Below are 22,248 nucleotides of genomic sequence, written 5' to 3' on the forward strand. Positions count from 1 at the left end.
ATTATATTAAATTGTCTCTATATTTCCTTTTTTTTTTGCACACCACCTCAATCTTTTAAGAGTTGACAGAGAGGTGAAGGATAAAAATAAGTACATATGTAAATATTTGGAATATGACAATCCTCACCTGTTTTTCTCATGAATCTTTAGGATTTCATTTGTCTGTTGAAGAAGTTGCTTCTCTAGCTTGTACGTTGATAATGAATTCTCTAGTAGTTGTATTTCAAGTCGAGAAGTTTGATTTAGTACCTCAAGATAAAAGATAAAAACATTTCAAACTTTAATCACAAAAAGTGAAAAGAATTTTTGTTTTTTTATTTAGCTATGTTTTCTTTTAAAATAGTATTTCTTCCAGAATAATCAATTAAATGGCCTATATTCTACTAATTAATGTTTTGCAATGTGTCTTTTTTAAATTTTTTATTGTTATGTTTATCACCATACATTACATCATTTGTTTTTGACATAGTGTTCCATGATTCGTTGTTTGTGTATAACACCCAGTGCAATGTGCCTTAAATATGACATTCATTTGAGATTGAGATTGCAATTGAATGAGAAAACTGAGTTGTTAAGTCCATTTTCATGTCCTAAATCCCTAAGATATTCTACTGTGCTAGTTACATATTTATATATATATATGTATATAATTATATATATAATCCCCAATATTGATATTATATACATGTTATTTCTGAGATAAGAATTAGTACTTAAGTCTTAGATATTATATATAACCAATAACTAAGAGGCAAGTAAGATATGCTCACTTCGATCCCTCACCTTACAAAAACCGATTATAAATGTGCAAACAACTCTTGACATAGTTTAGACAGATTCAGGACCACAGGGTCATTGAACACCTATCATACTCGGTCATACCAGGCCTTCCAGATACCAGATCACTTCATAGACATGGGCACATGTTAACGGAGGAATTGCTACCATCACTTTATAAATGAAGAAACGGAGGTTCAGAAAGAGGCCAAAATCCACACAGGAACCAAGGGAAGAACCGGGTTTTGAACCCAGACAGTGTGACTCTAATTTTAATGCTCTATACCGAAAACTAAACGGTTAAACTGTCCTGGGTCTTAATCTGAGGAAATGAAGTGACCAGGAACCCAGACTGCACTGAAGACAGATTATAGTTACCCTTTCAACTGTGCTATACTGGGTGCTCTAGAAGCCATAAATGTTCAACTAATTTTGAATCATGAAGACTCATGTTGCTAGCCAGGCTTTAATATAAATGAGTCTATGAGCCATGAACCCAAACCTACCCATCCTCCAAGCAAACATCATACACTGCAATCCTAGAAGATACCTTCAAACTATGTCAATGTCTTTGTTCCTCCCTGTCTCTGTTCTGTCCACCCCCAACCCTGCTCTTCTTTAAGGGAGGTAAAACGGTCAAGGAAAAAAAGGATAATTAGCTTTAAAAGCTTCCTACATCATTTGAAAACTTTTATAACCACCACACTTTTCTTAGAACTACTTATTGAAAGGGAGCTGGAAAACCTTCTGGAGAGTCAATATCAATCTAGAGGTCCACCTCTAAAAATGACATCATTAGAGCTTTCCTCATTTTCTGCAGCAGGTCGAAACCTGAGATTATATCAGATGCACATAACCTTTTCAAAACACACTGATATGACTAGGGCTCACTTGGGTTACAAGAAGTTGTGGGGGAAAGGGATGTATTTGCAAGGGACCAGGACAGGGGCTAGGGTGAGATGAGAGAGGCAACTGCCTCAAATGCAAAATTTGAGGAGGTGTCAAAAAGATAACATTTTAATGCAACATTTTAAAAGATCAAAATTAGTGGAAAATAATCCATGTTGAACACAGCATAATCTTAAAGATAGGATCTGCTTCTGCACATGTATTATTATTTATTTTTGTATGACTTGATCCCACTCTCCTCACTCAAGTCCCAACCCTGCTGGGCAGATGGGAGGCAGAGGGTGAAGGAGTAGGGGAGAGAATGGCAAGATGGGGCGTTCGTGCTTTAAAAAAGTTCTAAGGTTCTAGGATTCATTTTTACAATTGTCATAAATTAAGATCTGAAAGCCATTTGAAACATTACTACTACTAATCAATAACTTAGACGTGTGGAGTGGTTTGGAGTTTTAAAAAAATATTTTCCTATTCTGAGTCACTTCATTGGAAGAAAAACAGTAGCACGAGGAACTGGGATTTGAAGACAGAATTAGGAGTAGACCAGAAGACAAAATGGTAGAGAACGTAAAGATTGGGGGTACACAAGAGGGGATTTTGAACTGTTAAACATACTTTTTGTCCAGGTAACTTTTTGTTTATTAACTAGAATTACAACTTATAAAATAATTAAATAGGGGATGACGCATCTGGATCTTTTGGTGACACAGAGAACAGTGCTTGGCACAGAGAAGACACTCAGTATTGATTGAATGAATGAAAGATACTTTGTCTCACTGAATCAGGCATATTATATGTAGTTAAACAAAATCTATTTTCTCCCTTATTCACCACACTCTCTCATCACACTTTCTGAGATTCTCAAATACTAAAATTTTTATTTTACAAAGAGCAAAAACTGTTCTTCTCCATGTCTGAGAAGAATATGAGAGAACACAGAACAGAATGAAACTATAACAGCTCCTAATTTTTCTCTACTTTGTCCTACCTGCAATCTGTTTGCTACATGATACCAGAATGATCTTTTCAAAAACATAAATCATGGGCTCCTGGGTGGCTCAGCTGGTTAAACGTCCAGCTCGACTTCTGCTCAGATCATGATCTCAGGGTCGTGAGATGGAGCCCTGCCTCGGCTCCCCACTCAGCGGGGAGTCTGCTTGAGATTCTTTCTCTCTGCCCCTCTCCCTGCTCATGCTCTCTCTCTCAAATAAATAAATCTTAAAAAAATAAATATATAAATCACATTATGTCATCGCCAATATTAAATATGCTAATGGCTTCTCCTGGCAATCAGAACAAATTCCAAAGTTCTTAGCCTGGCCCACAAGGTCCTACATGATCAGAACTCTGCTTACTTCTCAGATCGCATCCTGCCACTTCTGTCCTTGTTTATTTTGTTCTAACCACATTGGCCTCCTTTTTGTCACCCCAACATGCCAAATTCATTTCTACCTCAGGGCAGTTGCCCATACCTTCCCAGATGCGTGGCTGATTTCTTATTCAATCTTGTTTAGGGTGGCCCTTCCTGGTCACTGTCTGTAATATAACTCCCCGCCATCCTCCAACAAGTCATCCTGTTGTATTGTCTTTAAAAAATCATTACTATTGGAAATTATCCTGTCTGTTCATTCATGTGCTGTTTCTCTACCCCATGAGGTTGTCGGTTACACGGAGGCAGGACTTCCATCTGGAGCCCTCCAAATTGCCAATGCCCAGCATGGGGTCTGGCACACTGGCAGTCAGAGCTATCTGCTGGGATGATATGCTACACGATGGACAGTGAGTTATTTTTCAGGCTGGGTCATTGTCAGAGAGAAGGTAGCAGGCCACATGAATGTTAAATGGGACTTCAGTGATAACAATCTAAAATCTAAACCTAAAACAGCATCTGAATGTGGAAGAAGAAGGGAGACAAATCCCAGATCTCATTTAGTTCAGGCTAGATGTCAGGTCATCTCTGGACACTTTTGAGCACAAATGTCAACCCCTTCTCTTCTTTTCCCATCACCTTGACCAAAGAGCTGCTTTATTTCAATTCTCTCTCTGCTGATGTATTAAACTAGGTCTGAAGTTTAAAAACTAAAGAACTGAGAGAATTGTACAGGAGACTATGATAAACTGACCACTTTCTTGCCATGTGTCTATGAAACTTGCTGCTTAGCAATAATCTAAGTGTTCCATTAAAATGACAAAAGGCATTTTATTCTTTAGCCTAAACATATTCCAAAGCACATCTTGGAAGAAAGAAAGAAGGAAGGAAGGAAGGAAGGAAGGAACGAACGAACGAACGAACGAAGGAAGAAAAAGGAGGGAGATGGGAAAGGAAAGGAAGGGAAGGGAAGGAAAAGGGAAGGAAAAAAAAAGGAGAGCAAAGAGTCTGTGAAAAAAGCCCCCAAGGAACAATTTCAAACCTTAAATTTTGCAGCATATACCACAGAGTAAGGAAGACATAAGACTTGAAACTGAGGATTTATGGACTCTAAAATGTTAGTTCTTCATTAAAAAATAAACTAAAATCAGGGTACCTGGGTGGTGCAGTTGGTTAAGCCTCTAACTCTTGGTTTCAACTCAGGTCATGATCTCTTAGGTGAGACTGAGCCCCACATGGGGCTCCACGCTCAATGTGGAGTCTGCTTAAGACTTTCTCTCCCTTTCCCTCTGCCCCTCCCCCTGCTCTCTCTCTCAAATAAATAAATAAATCTTAAAAAAAAATACACTAAAATTTAAAAATAAAAATGCCTAGTTTCTCAAACCAAGTGAGTTAGAGAATTTCAGCCAGCTTCCCTTTAATACTTTAAAGAATGCCTCTGATCTTCCTTAAAAGGAAAATTTCCCTTGAAAGAAATTTTCTTTCACCAGCATATTAACTTTGAAATCAGCCTTGTTTGTTGTTTGTACTTCCTTTTACTTTATGTTTTTCAAATGAAAAATATAACACAAAGTATGATGCCATGGCAATTAGATTTTTACAGAAAAATAAAGGCGGCTATGTGTTGAAAGAATCAGAAGATCACCATTTTACAAAATTGATGAAATAATTTATTTGGTCGCTGATGGGCAGTGTGACAAAGTACCACTCCCCAGGTTATCTGTTAATTTCCAAGAGAAAAGTGGACAACTAAGATGGAGAGATGTGGAGGCTTCTCTCCTAACTGAGTTAAAACAGCATCACTGAGAGGGGCAGCTGGGTGGCTTAGTCAGTTAAGTGTCCAACTCTTGATTTTGGCTCAGGTCATGATCTCAGGGTCATGGGGTCAGCCCCACAACCCCTGCATGGATACCAAGTTGTATCCACGCTCAGTTCCAACTCTGTTTGTCCCTCTCCCTCTGCTCCTCCCCTGGCTCGCAGGCACTCTCTCTCTCTCTCTCAAATGAATAAAAAATAAATAAAATCTTTAAAAAAAAATAGCATCACTGAAAGTGTGGCAAGCTGGCATTTGTGCTTCCTGATGAGCTGTAATAGGAAGTAATGAGTAATTCTATATAGTCCCACCACCATGTTCAAGTCAATCTAACTGAGCCTTTAGACTTAACTTCTGGTTTAAAGAAAAACCATAGAGAATGAATGAGTAAATTAAAACGTATCATAAAGAAATACTGAGAAAAATTCAGGAATATGGGATAGTATACAAAAATAATTGGTCCGGTTTCTTAAAAACCTCAAGAAAAAAAATTGGAAGATTGATCTAAATTAAAAGGGACTATTATGTCTTAAAAACTAAAATGCCTATAAAATTTTGGGTAGAACAATTGAGGAAATTTGAATGTAAAAGGAATCTGAGAGAATTACTGTTAATCTTAGTCATGATAATGTTATAGAATACTACATAATTATTGTATGTAATATTTATATTTTATTTATATTATATACAAATATATATTACATTTATAACATAATGAAAATCTCATTGGGTTATGGAGTTTAGTAGAGACAGTACTTACATTACAGAGCTAATCCACAAAGGAGTCAGATCAGAACCCAGGTAGCCTGTCTCTGGAGTCTGACTTCTTTCCTATAGGCTCATGTAGCTATACACAAGAAGCTTCCCTCTGGCTAAGAAAGCAACCCCCACCCCCAACTGCTATCAAAATGGTTTCTTTCATATCACCATGACATCTGCTTGTTGTAGCTAATGACATCCAAATTCTCACTCCACTCCAATGCTAAACTAGCACTATGAAGCAAGAAAGTGGCCAAATTTCTCTTGTTCCCTAGAGTACAGAGAATATGCTGTCATCCGATGTTCTTAGTCAGAACAATTTTGCAGTAGAATGTTTCTGTTCAAAGACCTATTCTGACCCATCAGCTATTTATTGGTATATATAACAATCAATATACAACCTTTAGGACATTACCTTTGGTCTTGGGAGCATTGGGCTGAAATCTACAGAAATTAAGGGACTAATATTAGTTCATGTAATCATTTGACAAGGATTTATTAAGAGCCTACTGTGTACCAAGTGCTGTTTTAAATCCTAAGGACAGAGCAGTGAAAAAGACAGACAAAATCCTTGCTCTCTTGAAGTTTGTATCCTAGTACAAGGGTTGGCCAGCTTTTTCTATAAAGGGCCATATAGTAAATAGATTGGTGGGTCATAAGGTTTCTGGTACAACTACTCAACTCTGCCTTTTTATTGGGAAAGCAGCCATATACAACATATAAATGAATGAGTGTAGCTGTGTTCAATAAAAACTTTATTTACAAAAAGAGATTGCCATTCAAATTTGACCTGTGGGTCATAGTTCACTGAGACCTCTCCGAATGGGCCATCAAACACTTTTTCCAGACCTTGTGAGAAAGTTAATTACCATGGTATTTTCTTTGGATGACCCATTAGCAAATTTATTTTACTACCATTTTAACCAGGCCAAGGTTAAATATTTATTCAGCTCTTCTCTCTTCAAGTTAAAGAGATCCAATGGCTCAACTTTGAGAGCTGCCCTTTCAAATATATTTCTGTCTAGAGATTGATGCTCATTGATTAAACTATTCCTGAACTGGCTTAAATTTGCAAGTGTACAATTGAAGTCCAAACAACAGGTGTGATAGTTCGTGACCTCTGAGAGGCAGATGATAAAATGAGATTAGATATGCAAGACATTTATTAGGGGGAATGCCTGTAAGGGAAAATTGGGAAGAAGACAGAGTTGTCTAGGAGTACCTTTTGACTAGGATGCAGGTTTAATCACAGGGAAGGAAAGGAGACTGAGTGAAAGTCTTAGCCTCCAGGGCAGTTGTGAGAAAGTTCAGCAAGGCTAAAGGAGAGCCCTTAGCCAAAGTCATGTGTCAGTGGAGTCCAAGAGTTCCCAGGAGCAGATCTAAGTATCGCTACCACAATGAGTCACTGGCCTGAAGTGGCCACTGGGAATTGTGCCCTCTGCATCAACACAGTGATGGATTTCAGAGCACAGCAGCTGGGGCCATTGCTCAATGAAACCCCCATGGTAGGAGACTGGAAAGATACATTTTTACGGCTATACGAAAAGACTCCACAGCTAATTAATTTGATGGAAAGTTAACAAAGAAATGGTGTAGGCAAGTTTTACCTTATTAATTCAATTAAGATAACTGAGGATAAGGATTGTTTTACTTATGGTTGTATTCTATACCGTACCTTTTAAAATCTCTTGCATCAAGGAGATACCCAAAATATACCTTTTAAAATTTAGTTAAATCCCATTTCTTACACAATGGTTCCTATATAATTGGAAATTAGAGGAAATTTAGCCTAAGTGTCTAAGGAACTGCCCCATAGCTACACAGCCAGCAAGTGGCATGGACAACACCGGATTCCGGGATCACCTGAGACGATGTGTAGGTATGTGGTAACATGACAACAGTTGGTGCTGCCATCAGCACAACAGCAATGGCAGCAGTGTCTTTATCATCTATAGAAAACATTCAGTTGTTACTATTAGGTTCACATTACTTTTGTTTTGTCTGATTTCCATCTTACCCTCTGCTTGGACTCATTTAGTATCTAGAATCTTAAAGAGAGAAAGGAATCCTGAGAAAGGCAGAATACAGAGAGAGCCAGTACAGAAAGCATGTAGACTCTGATGCCAGACTTCCTGGGGTCAAATCTTTGCTCTAACATTTACTATTAGTTGTTTCACCCAGGGCAAGTTGCTTCTGCTCTCTAGATTTCAGTTTTCACATCTTTAAATGAAGGATGGTGACAGTACCTACCCCCTAAGATTTTTATTAAATTATTAAATAGCTAATATTTGTAAAATTGCTTAGAACAGAGCTGCACACCAATTCTTAGAGGTGAATGTTAAGGTAGTTGGTCCATTAGTGTGCCTCTAATCAAAACTGGCCTGTGGTAGAAGCCAGAAGTGGACTTACATGACAGGAAGGGACATGAATAATGTCTGAAACTAACCCTTTCATAGTGCACACTCAGAAAGAGGAACTGGAAGTAAAGGAGATGTTGGCACAAACTGATAACAGAGTGAGAAAAACACTGCAAGTGAGACTAAGGAGGAAGGCACGGGCATGGGGCTGGCGCCTGACTCTCACCGCCTTGGCTGGCAGGGTTATTTAGATGTGCTCATTATCTGTTTCTTTTCTGATTATGACACTTATTGAACACACAAGTATTTTTAAATGGCATTGCTGTAAAAATGTTTCTGCCACCTTTTGTTAAGTTCAAGTCTAGAAGGTCTAGAGAGAGGACCAGAAAGCAATAAATTACTTATCTTTATAATATCATCATGTAAAAGTTAGAACATGAAAATATATTGCCACACCACTGTTGTTAAGTTCCTAAAATAACCGAGAACCTGAAGTCAGTTTAGGAAAAGCAACACATACCTATGTGAAACAAAGTAAGATTAATATGGTAGCAAAAACCTAGGATGAGTAGGCTTGCATAGCACAAAAGGATCTACTGGTACTTTTTTTATAAAAATACTTAATATACAAGAATAGAGTGCATTTTAAGTTAAGGAATAATTTAGGATTCATTTTGTAACTTGTTCCTGCATATCTGTATTTGAGTGCACTTGAGTGGTTATGTCTAAGTAGAACATGTTCTGTCGCAAAGGATCAACTAAACATCCCATATACACAAAGGTATATACATTTGCATGAAAATTTTTTGGAGCATCACAGCTTAACAGACAGCATAGACAGTTGGAAGACATTAAAATGAAGATGAAAAGAACACCCAGGATTTACTTCTTAAGGTAGGACATAGCTAGTCTGAGCCATTGTCTTCCTTCTCTACCTCCCTCTCATTGCAAGGTCTGATAGATTTGTAATTTTTTAGATATGTTCTATGTTTTAGCTATCTTAAAATTCTTCTTGGTGCACCCAATAAACTTTCATTGGCCTTTAAGGGCTATTTAGTTTTAGCTGTTCCCCATAGAGAGAAGGGTTTTTTTCTATGAATTTTCTCTACTATTTTCCATAAAGTACATATCTCTTAGCCTTAAGGATCCAGAACAAGTTGTTACCTCTTAAAATCTTATATAGCATGCATCTTAATGGTTTGTGGAGAACAGTATGCTAACAGTGGGGTTTCCCCTGCCGTCCCTCCCCAACTCCAATTCCTAGGTGAAAAGAGAACAAAAACAACTCAAAAGGATTTGGGGGATAGAAAAAATAAAACCCTGCCATGTAGATCATTAAAACTTATAACATAAATGCATAAAAATTTCAAATGTTCACTCAGGTGTGGTAGTATTAATTGTGTTGTTCCAGTTTTTGAATATATAGAATGCTATATAGGAGATGGTGAGTATTCTGTTCTTATAAAAACAAGAGAAAATACACATCATTTATACCACCAGAAGTCAATGTTTGCAGATCACCAAGCTTGCTTGGTATGATGATAAATGATTTAAATGAAGTCTCATACTTTTTAGTTATAATACACAGTCTTCCCTTCCCCATCACCTATGGTTATCAATGACAGTGTGCAGCAAAAAATATCTTCCAAAGCCCATGTGATTTACTCCTCCAATGTAATCCACATTTAAGTTCTTAGTTTAATTATTAGCATTACTAATCAAGAGGGATAGAAAAAGAAAGAAATGAGAATGCTTCTGTCTGAGTGCCAGATTCAATTCACTAGCTGTATCAATATGGGAAAACTCCTCAAACTTTTCTGACCTGTCTGCTTTAAATGGCTTTCATAAAAATCATTTGTACCTGGGAAAGTTGTCTGTGTAATATATAATTCTCTACCCATACAAATCATCATTTTCCTTTATCTTTAAATATCATTATATGATCAATGATGCCATTAACAGAAATGAAATAAAATAGAAATAACATTGCATCTTATTTTTGAATTTATATTGCTAAAATATTTAAACAAATAGGCCATTAGACTGAGGTGGCTCTAATGCCTTGGTAACCTACGTAAGTAAATCAAAGCCTGAGCCAGAGTCAGTGCATTTAAATCCAGGAAAATGAAAGTTAGGAACAATCAATTACAGCCAAGGAGGCCTCCTCAAATAAAGCAACTGCTTAGGCCATAATCAATCAAATAATTTCCTTGCTTTGCTTCTGCATCTTCTCTTTTCAAACCTTCCCCTTAGCTCCCACAGTAGACTGTTCCTAACCACTTTCAGCTAAGCACTGCTCAACTTGAGTTGATGCATGCCCAAATAAATTCTTGAAAATTTTGATGAGCCTCAGTGTATCTTTTAAAATATATTTCAGCTTTGCTTCCAGAAATCAATTACAATGAGATAAGACGCATCCTCTGGGCTTCAGAATGGCAAATGGAGTAACCAAGAGATCATCTTCAAATCAACAAAAATATTGGCATTAGACTGTAATGGTAGGTTTGTGACTGATGATTAACAGGCATTTCACTGATTTGTACTGAAAGAAATATGACTGTACATAAAGAAGTATGTCATTGTCCAGGGTGGGATGACACAGATACTACGTGGAGAAAGAGTTTTAATGGACTTCTCGTTGTAAAATCACGCTGAATAAAAAAATCTACACATTGCTGATCAGTTCATTTGGGTTTTCCTGCCTGTCTACTGACTGTACCAAACCTCTGCAGGTGCCCTTGTGGCCAGTGTATTACCAGAGACGAAGCAGGACAGGTAAAAACTGCACATCAAAGGCACCAATTTGACCCAAACGGCTATTTTGTTTGACACATATCATATCACAGTTGGTAGCTGCAGTGTTTATTTGAATTTCAATGCTGATTAAGCCCTTTGCCAGTCTTGTTTTTGCAAACACATACAAAGCTAAATATACCAACCCTTGTTAAATCAAAAGAAACATGCATAGCACGTCAGGCAGTCACTGTTATTACCAATAAACAAAAAATGTGTATGTTTCCCCAATCTCAGTGGCGAAATGTGCTCTGTGTTTATAGAGTAAGCTAAAGGGGGAAAAAAATCTCCATTGAGAGTTTGTCGACTCTGGCCCAGGGCTGTACCTGGGTCTCAACATCTGTCAGCTTTCTGGTCTGCTCTGCGGTCTGAGAGAGGAGGCTGGTTCCTATCTCGAGCATGGTGGCCGTGTGGTTCTGAACTGCATTCTGCTGTATCTGGGCCATCTCTGACTTCATATTTTCCACAATGTAGTTCTCAATCTGCAGGAGATAAAGGACAAAACATACTACATTATAAGCAAAGTCTCTCGGAGCATGTGATATTTACAATGACAAAACAAGACACAGCTGGCAAATCAGCCATCTGGCAGGGATCCTCTGCATTTCTGGGAGCTGGGGAAATGGGAGCCGAGCACACAGGAACTCAGTTGCTAACAAACTCCTAATAGACTGATACATATATATAATCATCACAACCATAATGAAAATTTGTACTTGGATAGTGCTTTCTTATTTTCTACAACTCCTTCAACCCTCACAGCAAAGATGTGAGTTAGGCACAGATGGCCTCATTGTTTTTTGTGGGTTTTTTTGTTTGTTTGTTTGTTTTTATTTGTAGCTGAGGAAACAGAATCAAAGGTCAATGATGAGCCCACGGTCACCCAGCAAGAATGCAGCAGTGTTCACACGATAATTTAAATCTAAATTTTGGTTCTCTGGTCTTTTCATTATAGCATACTGCCCACTAATCTCTGAGAAAAATTCAGCCTCCTGCTTTCATTCTGTAATGAAAAGTAAAAGACCATGCTGGGTTAGGGGAATTATACAAGGAGTGGAAGGAGGGCATATGCCCAAAACACAAGCTTTTAAGGGAATAGTAAAGTACAGGCAACAGTATACGAAATGAGCTACAGAGCCACAGAGCCAGCTAAAACCATTCTCAGCGCTCCTTTGAAAGATCAAAAATAAATAAATAAATAAATAAATAAATAAATAAATAAATAAATAAATAAAATAAACAAATAAAAAGGCACTGAAAGTATAACCTATACAGCAGCATTTGCCCTCCTCGCCTTGGGTAACATTTAGTCCTCTATGGTGCCATCTTAGAGAATACTATGGTTGTAAAATAAATTGTACCATGGAGGCCAGGAGGAATTATTAAGTGACTCACTAGGAGGGAGGCTGCTAGGCACTGGAGAGAATAAAGCCAAGCATAAGCACTGCTTAAAAAATACAGAAGAAGCCTACACCTCCCCGTCAGTGCACTTAATTCTCCCCCACCACCGTGTGGTGACTACATTTTATTACCCAATTACACATATGGGGAAATTGCATCCCAGAGAAGTCAGGTCCAAGGCCACACACCACAAAAACAGCCAGACTTGGATTTGAGTACTAAAGTCCTTAACTTTCATACCAACACTCTTAACCACTGATAACTCTGCCAAGTTGTGCTTCACAAACCAGGTTCCAAATCATTAACAGCTACGTGATTTTTACTGATTTAGTGGACCATAATACATCCACTATTTTATAATCCATAGTAACATTATTGTCATGTAATAAATATAGTCTAAAGCCAAATTCCCCTTTGTGAAACTTTGACAGCTCACTTTCTAACACCATCTCTTGCTTATTTCTATTTATCAAACATAAATCTGCCCCAAGTGAAAGAAAATGAAAGGTTAGCATCAAACTCATATTGTTATTTTATTTATTTTTTTAAGAATTTATTTATTTGACAGAGAGAGACACAGCGAGAGAGGGAACACAAGCAGGGGGAGCGGGAGAGGGAGAAGCAGGCTTCCCATGAAGCAAGGAGCCCGATGCGGGCCTCGATCCCAGGACCCTGGGATCATGACCTGAGCCGAAGGCAGACGCCACCCAGGCGCCCCTCAAACTCATATTGTTATTAATAAATTCTGACTACATCCCTGGTCAATATAAAGTAACTCCCCTTCATTCTTTATTCTGAAATTAGAAGTAGAGGGGGAAAAGATCAACCTACAAATAAAAACAAATACAACATAGGTTAGAATAAATATCTAGAAATTATCTTGACAAAACACAAGGTCTCTAACTTGGCTTTATTCCAATTGCACAAACATATTTAAATAACGATAGAAAGGTAATGGAAAGGGGGCGTAGGTCAGAGCAGCAGACATCTGCGTCATGTTTTCCCTTTCCTCATAGCATCTTTTAACTTTCTTTTGGGAAGTTATGAATGGGTGTATTTTCAAAAATGGCAGGTGAATCTCCATCATGGAGGTGATACCCGCCACAGATAGCTGACATTTTTCAATTGTCTATGTGGTAGGCATTGAACTGAGTGCTTTCTTTTTATAACAGTACTTAAACCTTATAATAAGTTTATGTGGTAGGTATTGTTAGAGCTGCTTTACAAGTAAGACTATTGAGGCCTAGAAAATCCACAGCAATTTCCCCAAGAGAAACAATAAGAACCCCAATGCCAAACTCCACATTCTCAATCTCTAATCTATTCAACTTAGCACTATTTAATTACTCTGTGCATTTTATTGTGTAGCTCCTCAACCTTGTGTATCTATCAAAACTATATGAGAAGCATTTTAAAAATGCAGATGAAGGTACGGCACACCAGAACTCTGAATCAGAATTTTCAAGGTTATATACTAGACAACAATAAATTTTAACAGCTTCCCAATGTAATTCTGATTTAGGCAAAGACCAGTGCTTCTCAAAGTGTGGTCCACAGAATAACTGCCTATATGAGTCCTGTTTGTGAACAGTCTGTCATGAAATGAAGAAACTGTGCCAGAATGCAAATTATCTACGTCACTAAGCACACTGTTACTACAAATATAGTGTGTGTGTAGGAACAAGACTCTCTCAATGAAGAAAGTGATGCTCTAATGCTTTAATTTATGTTCTGGAGCAAGCTTCTTACCTTGTTTGCAAAATGACAACAATTTCCTTGAGTACCAGTGATTTAGACCACCAAATTTATTCAATGTCATATTCCCTGCTTACCAAGAAACTTCAAATAACAACTCGGTTTCCCATGTAGATTTGTCTAGTAAGAGAGAATTCACTAATCAGTGAGCTCCAATACAGATCTGCTTGATAATTATACAACACTTTTTAAAAGTAGGTTCTATGCCCAATGTGGGGCTTGAACTCACAACCCAAAATTCAAGAGATGCATGCTCTACCAAATGAGCCAGCTAGACACCCCTATACATCAACTTCTTCTGCAGTTGGTTACTGGGAGTTATTTCCCAGAGGTTAACTTGCTCTGGGTGTAATATAATCATATGTTTCAGTCTCCATAAAGGAGGACACCCTCTGGCATAGAGTTACTACATCAAGGTTCAGCTGCTTTGTGATTCTTTCTTTGTTAGCTCCTATCTATTCTGTATTATTATGGTTTTTCTTAACTGTAAAAGTTAACACCAGCAAAGCAAAGTAACTGCTTTATGTAGGCGTTCATCACTAAGAGCCTCCCAATTCTGCTGACCCTGTTGCAGCAATATAGTAGGTCTCCAACCTATACTAAAATTCTTATTTGGGCTGCCATGATTAGTAACATATATATAACTCGAGTTAATTATTTTTTAATAAAGCGGGGTTGCTCTCTCTAGGAGTAACTGCCTTTTAATGCAAAAGATAATGGCACATTTAAGAAGCAAAAACCAGATGTAGTTGATTTAAAGGCTGAGGAGGGAGACAGAAGTCAATATATAATGTGAGATTAATAAGGAGGGCTACTTTCATCTTATCTCTAAACATTCCTATGTAGATGTAGAACTGTGAAACACATCTTGATGTGTCATATCAGCCAGGTTCAGGAAAAATTTGTAACAAATTCAATTGTCCTCATATATTCCCTACCCTTTTTGAAAAATATGTTTGCAGAATATGATGGCTACTTCAAGTTTTAATATTTTAGAAACATCTAAGATGTCAATTTTAAGCTTAGAAGTTGCTGACCACAGATCTGAGACATTATAAAGCAGGAGACTCCCAACTGGAAGTATCAAATTATTGACTGTACTGCCACTCTCAGTGTCTGACTCCAGATAAAGTGCTGTCCAAAAGACCAGCAAGAGAACGTAGGATGCCATTTGAAATGAGATAATGAACAATGAATGATGTTTAAAGCAAAGAAATAATTTTAAATTTGCAAAGTGATTTAGTGTTTACAAAAAGCTTTCATACACATTGACTAGATTCTTACACCTTAACCCTACATGGGGAGTATTCACTCTATTATATGGTTTAAGAGATGGAGCAGAGCCTTAGGTGATGATAGAGATGAAAGAAAGGACTCAACTCTACCTTCTGATGTTCCACTAGCTTCTGATTTGGGGGAACTGCTCTATTATTGGACTGGTTGGCTGGTTGATTGGTTGATTAATGAATGACTGGTTTCCTTTTTAGCCAGTTCACTGAGAATTAATTTACACATTCCTTTGAGAAAAACATACATCATTAGAGGGTGATTACTTTATTCTGCTTCACCATATTGGAGGCCAAGTTAATTTGAAGGGAGGTGAGAGGCTCTAGAGCCAGTTATATGGAAAGTTCACTTTACTAGCACTTTTAATGCAATGGATCATTAAAAATCCTTTCATCAATTCCTACCTTTTTTGCTTAGTATGCAATTTATAACATATTTGTTTTCTTCTACCCATTCTATTTCTTGCAACCTATTCTAAAATATAACAAAGAGAACAACAACAGCACGCTAAGCCTCTATTAAGGTTAGGTAAATACCTGACTGATTTCCTTGTAACAGTCTAGGCACTGCATTGTTTCCTCGTTTCACTGATAAGGAAACAGGCTCAGGGAAGTTAATGTAAACTGTCTATGATCACACAATGAGTGGGTGAAAGAGCTGGTATGTTGCTTTGAAAGAAGCTAGATGGCCCTGCAGGTTATGCTCCATTCTAAAGGACAGTCACTCATTAAGCACAAGCACACTACCACTAATGTCATAGACAAATTCCGGTAACACATAATATTCATGCAGGAAATACATAAAATGAAGGCTACAGAACAGATGAGCAGAAACTTGTTTAAAGATAGATAATTTTTCATTTTTTTTATTTTAATCATTTTCATACAGATTGATGGCTATAACATCCTGGGAAATGTTATAGGTGATAAGAAAGCAAATATACAGTCAACTATGTGACAAGTTGCATTATTAAGTAGAGAAAAAATATTTTTAAGAAGTCAAGATTATCAGTCATTTTGCAGTTCACTCATAAATCACTTGCCCATGTCTTTTGCCCAATGACTAATATCATTTTCCATGATGAGACAGAGTTTTGAGAGAGTTTTCTTACTGGGCCTTCAAAATTCTTGCTGTTTTGTGTTCATGAGAAACAAAATCTGTGTGATATTATGACATGTCTTGCATATGAAATGCATTCTCTATCATTTCACTTCAAAGGCTCTCTTAAACAATAGCATATCTTAAAGCACAAAAAATAGAATTTCTCCATGTAATTCTTAAGAAAAAAACATTTTAAAGCCCTATAAAAATTGACAAAGGCATTGTTCACTTAAAATATGTTGCAGATTAAGTGGACTCTCATTGAATGTTGGTGCATATGGTATTACTCAGTTATGGCAAAACAACCGTGAAATAAAGTAAAAGGGTAAATATGGAAAAGCAATAAAAAGGTAAAATAACACAAAAAAATGCCTTAAATGATAGTTTTATCTAATATCATTGTTTTATAAATCAGTGGCAATACTTAAAATGCAACTACATTTAGGTTTATGGTTTTATAAAAAAAAGATGGCTTAGGCCAAATATATTATTTGCAAGAATTTCTATTATTAGATCTACCAATATACTGCTTCTTTTGCCAAATAGCAAAGTAAAATTGTCTTTTTAGACAACAGACCTATTTAGCTGACATTTGAAATAGTTTCTGTACTGATATGCATGACATGAATCCCATTTCTCATTTTGGTATCTGAAGGAGCACTTACTATTTATGGAAGAAAGAAAACCATTAGAAATAAGCAAGCTGGAAGAGACATTAAATATTATGAGCTCCCAAAATCTCATTTTATAGATGTGGTGACTGAGGTTCAGGGAAGTTATAGAAAGCAAGGTGAAACAACTAATTAGTGTCAGAAGTCAGGCTGTGTTCACTCAATGTGTGGGAAACTCAGACTTATATCATCAAGCTGAGCCAACAACAATGGTTGCCAGTATTGTTGGCCCACCCTGCATTTCCCTATCCCTTGTTTCCTGCTACTTGCTTCACTTCTACAGGCTCCTGGTTTGAGGCCCCCCTTCTATAATACCAATTCATGCTCCATCAGTTTTTGGGGTGTTGATCAGCTTTCTGGACTCTATACTTATGTCCCAGCATGATGTCCACCAGCTAGCAGCTCCTCAGTCACCGAGCCTCAGCATCCCCCTGATTTTATTCTTTCTATGCACCGCCTCACAAGTGGCAAAAACCAGAGCCAGACTCTAAAATTAGTTCAGGCTTATTAACCCTGCATGATATCAATTTAGTCCTAGCAAATATATGGTAAATGCATCCTGTGTACTAAGCCTGGTGCCAGCTATTACGTGTACAAAGAGTTGAGTATTGCAGGAAATAGATATGTATAGATGAATCATTTCAATAGAGTTGGTAAATACTCTGATGGCATTTACCTCTGACTACATTTCTTCCTGTAAATATTATTTCGGTTTGATAGGGAGAAGCTCTCAGCTATTGACAATAATGTGAGGGGACGTTTGTTATATCACCTCCAACAGAATTATAGCAATACCCCCACTGAGGCACAGAGAGAAGCTAAGCTATAAAGGGCATGCCAGAATATCCCATATGAACAAATTCTGTAATAATTTTTCTTGGTTACGATTCTTTTAAGACCACATTTTTGTGGCTACTGAAAGTGGTCAGTCAATGTACAACCCAGAGTTGGGTAAAGACCCAGGAAAATCATTCTCTCTTCACATAAATGAATGAGATGTTTCCTATGCCAAAATATACTTTACTAGGCTGGCACGTCTCTTTTATACTCACCTTCACTTATACTCACCTGACACCCAAAAAAATTCAGAGTCATGAAATTTTAAAACATAAGTGTCTGCTTAATTTTTCCTTTTACATGTTTTTCCCTCCTTTACATGTTTTTAAAGGCAGATGGTATATAAAAAGCACACTCAGGCAGGAGTCAGGTTATCCGGATTTTAATCCAGGTACTATTGTTGATTTACTCCATGAACTTGGGCAAGTTACTTAAACAATTTGGATTTCAGATCTTCATCTATGAAATGAAGGTCTGAATTAGATTATTTCTAATGCTTGAAGCTCTCAAATTACTTGATTTAAAATTTCCCTTTTAAAGTATTACGGTATGAAAGATTTCAATTTACTATAGAAAATTGAAATATGGATGTAAATATCTATGTCTATAACATATATAATACATAATCCTTAATGGCAATTAGGAAAAAATGGTACAGGAACACTATATAAAAGCCTTGGATCAAGTTTCCATAGCAAGCACATTTGTTTTAAGATAAAAGCCTAGAATTTCTGGTTTCCTTAATTCCTAGGCACCATTCTGTCCAAAATATATTCTTTGTTTTTCACCAACACGTCCTGGCTTTCTTCCTATGTTTCTTATATTAATGAATGGCACCACTATCACCTACCCATTCATCCAAGCCACAGGGAGTCATCTTTTCTATTCTTTGCCTTCATTTTCAACATTAAGTCAGCACAGTCAGACTGTGTTGCTTCTGTCTCCTGAAGAGTACCTAGGTCCATCCCTCTCCCTGCTTCCCTTTCCCCACATCTCTTTATTCTCATGGGCACTGACTTAGCTCAGACTCTTGTCATTTTTCTTCTGGATTTGTTTTGGCCCTATAACTGCTCTCCTGACTCCAGATATCCTCCAGTCCATCATCCATGGCATAACCAGAGGGATCTATCTAAAACATAAATTTGTCCTCATCATGCCACTGCCTTAAACTTGACTTTCAGTGTCTTCCACTACCTGCAGATAAAGTCACAATTCCTTAATCAGCATAGAAGAATCTTTATGATCTGGATTTGGCCTCCCTCTCGCTACTTGTACTCTATGCTCCAGTCACACCAAATTATTTTTCCAAACACACCTTATTTTCTTTTGCTTCCATGCCTTTGCTCTGATTGGAATGTTCCTTTTCTACCTCATCTTCCCTTTTCATGGGCTAGGTCTTGTTTTTCAAACTAAGTTCAAGTTTTTCCTCCTCAAGGAAACTTTTCATGACTCTCCTCTTTGTAATATCCTTCCTTTCTACTTCTTTTTTTAAAAATATTCATTTATTTATTTTAGAGAGAGAAAGAGAGAGAGAGCACACAGTGCAGAGGAACAGAGGAAGAGAATCCCAAGCAGACTCCCCACTGAGCATGCAGTCCATTGTGGGGCTCAATCTCACAACCCCAAGATCATGACCTGAGCCGAAATCAAGAGTCAGATGCTTGGCCGACTGAGCAATCTGGATGCCCCCTTCCTTTGTACTTCTAGAGCAACCTGTGCCTCTTTTATTTCATAACAGCATTGTCTTCAGTACACCACAAGCTCCTTGAGGGCAAACAACTGTTCATCTTGGTATCACTTAATGCCTGGCACTAAGCAAATAAGTTAAGTTAGAGTAAAATTTAAAAAAAAATTTTTTTAGGTAAGTTCTATACCCAAAATGGGGCTTGAACTCACCGCCCTGAGATCAAGAGTCACATACTCTACTGACTGAGCCAGCCAGGTGCCCCTCGTAAATTTATTTTATTTTTTAAAGATTTTATTTGAGATAGAGTGAGAGAGTGAGAGTTCACAGAGGGGGAGAGAGAAGCACACTCCCTGCTGAGCAGAGAGCCTGATGTGGGGCTGGATCCCAGGACCCTGAGATCATGACCTAAGCCGAAGGCAGATGCGTTATTAACAGACTGAGCCACCCAGGTACCCTGCTCCTCATAAATTTAAATAAATTCAAATAATGCATGAATCAATGAACTGGTATATGAAAATACTAACAGCTTCCAATTGTGAGCTTAGCCTAGTTATATTTGTTTCTGAAAGTACAAAATATCACATAACCAATTATTGATGATGCCTTTCTGAATGTTAACGGGATCGATGTGAAGATGCAAAAGTAGATAGGTCTGTAGACATATATCCTCACTTACTGGACCACATAACTCCATCTTGTCTTAACTGTACCTTTCTACTTTTTTCAATCATCTTGTTATAGGTAATAATTTAAATTAAATAAAATCCAGCAAAAACACAATGAAAACTAACCACGTTTTAATCACGGAGCAAAAGAATACAACGAAAGCAAAAAGAATAAAACTTGATTCTGATAATTAAGACTATCTATAATACAAGTTTGTTACAAGTGCTAGAATGAAGGTACAAATGTCTGCCCACCTGCCTGTCTGATGGGGTAGAATGAAGGAATAAATGAATCCTCTAAATGAGGGAATCAAGGAAGTCTTCCCAGAGTCAATCCTAAATGATTATGGCAGAGAGGGCATACATTTCTTATGTCTGCCTTAACACACAAAAATGTGGCCTGAAAAACCTGGAGGATGGAGGATAAAGAGGGAGCCAGAAGGACTATGACAGCATACAAGGAGCTATGCTTGCTTAGGCATGAGGACATTCCTGACCACCTCCTGGAATGTGCTGTTCACGGAATAAATCGGTCAGAAGCAAATGCATGCCTTTGAGGCCATCAGATTTTAATATGAGATTCATTTAGTAGGCTCAGGCAGATAATTTCTTTGTACTTTACCATATTTTCAAATACACTAAGCATAAAGTTCACCCCTTTAATAACACATATAAGTGTATATGTATGTGTATGTGTGTATATTTTACTTGTACACATGTGTTTTCACACACATACATTCCCCTACTCTCGACCTATGTGTGTCAGATTCTCCGTTCATATCTTGAGGTTCTGTTCATTTCACTGTAGTTTATTTCATTAAAGGTCCATTTAAAATCACCAATGCATTACTTTCCTTTGGATGGGTTAAATTTTATGTCAAATTTAATCACTATAGATAATACCTGTTTAACAGTTATGGACAGCTCCAGTATACTGCCTAACAACCGAGAAACTTTTTTCCCAAATTCTGAATTTACACTTAGATGATAGAGAAAATGGATGAACCACAAAGCAACTTTGTACACATTGTTTTTATCTCAATTAAAAGTAAAGAAGATACTGTTTGAAACAGAAAACTGCAAACATATCTCCCTTTAATTGAATGGGATTTTTTTTGTTGTTGTTTTGTTTTAGTTTCTTGTTTATCTGGAATAAAATTATCCCCTTGCATGCTACATAAAATACATTCTGATTCACTTAAAAAAGAAAGCTTTGACATTTGAACTAGTGAGCACCCAGCAGACAGTAACCTGTGGGGAATTGATGGGGTAGAAGACTCTACAGGATAATTCTAAGACACATCTTCTGCACACTCTATTCTTTTTCTCCTATGACAAATGACAGTGATGCAAACAAGTAGCTTATGATATTCATCTTTAAGGAAAAACTCCTGCATTAAACACTGCAGGCCAGCTCATGTAATTTAAATACTTAGCAGATGATATAATAAACACAGTAACAGAAGTTTAAAACCTTATTAAGAGATATATAGATTTTTCAGGAATACCACTAGTAGGTAGAAAACTGCTGTCATTCTACTCTGGTATTTCATATGAAATTGCAAGGTATTAGCACTTAAAATCTACCTGTTCAACATTCTGACTTTTTAGGCTATTATCTTTCCATATATGCTGCTTCTTTCCTTGAAATAAAGTTGATCTATTCATCTTCTCTTCCATCATGTCTCTTAAGTTTAGGGTTGCTTTTTAAGAATTATCTGTCTTTCATCTGCTAAAACACAGCAAAACTAATGGTAAAATTATATATGTATGTAGGTGCATGTCTGTGTGTATGTATGTGGGTGTGCATGTGTGTCTTCTCCTACAATGTGGGATTACTCAATGGAACATACAATAAGTTTGTGCAAGCATAAAACTGTCAACGTCATTGTATAATAAACATTCCAAAGTATTATGTGTGAGGTCTAACTTTTCCTGAATAATATTTGTTGAGTAGTTCTTATTTAAATTACCCTTGGTCCAAGAATTAGTAAGATTATTAGGATGGAAACAGTTATTCAAACCTAAGAAAGGGAGAGTGATTGCTAACATTTTATAAGTGATATGAAATCC

At 37.1% G+C, this 22,248-nt stretch overlaps 1 protein-coding gene across 5 annotated transcripts in view; it reads right to left on the minus strand.

The window, feature by feature from the left end:
• ANGPT1 (angiopoietin 1) overlaps positions 1 to 22,248 on the minus strand; it is a 245,927-nt gene that overhangs the window by 83,540 nt on the left and 140,139 nt on the right. For all 5 annotated transcript variants that reach the window (XM_027577787.2, XM_027577761.2, XM_027577770.2 and 2 more), the window contains 2 exons: positions 11,098 to 11,253; positions 128 to 249 (listed from right to left, as the gene is read on the minus strand). In XM_027577787.2, coding sequence (XP_027433588.1) covers positions 128 to 249; positions 11,098 to 11,253 — 278 coding nt within the window. The remainder of the gene's footprint in view (positions 1 to 127; positions 250 to 11,097; positions 11,254 to 22,248) is intronic.

Source organism: Zalophus californianus, chromosome 4 (genome assembly GCF_009762305.2).
Source record: "Zalophus californianus isolate mZalCal1 chromosome 4, mZalCal1.pri.v2, whole genome shotgun sequence".
Classification (NCBI taxonomy): domain Eukaryota; kingdom Metazoa; phylum Chordata; class Mammalia; order Carnivora; family Otariidae; genus Zalophus; species Zalophus californianus.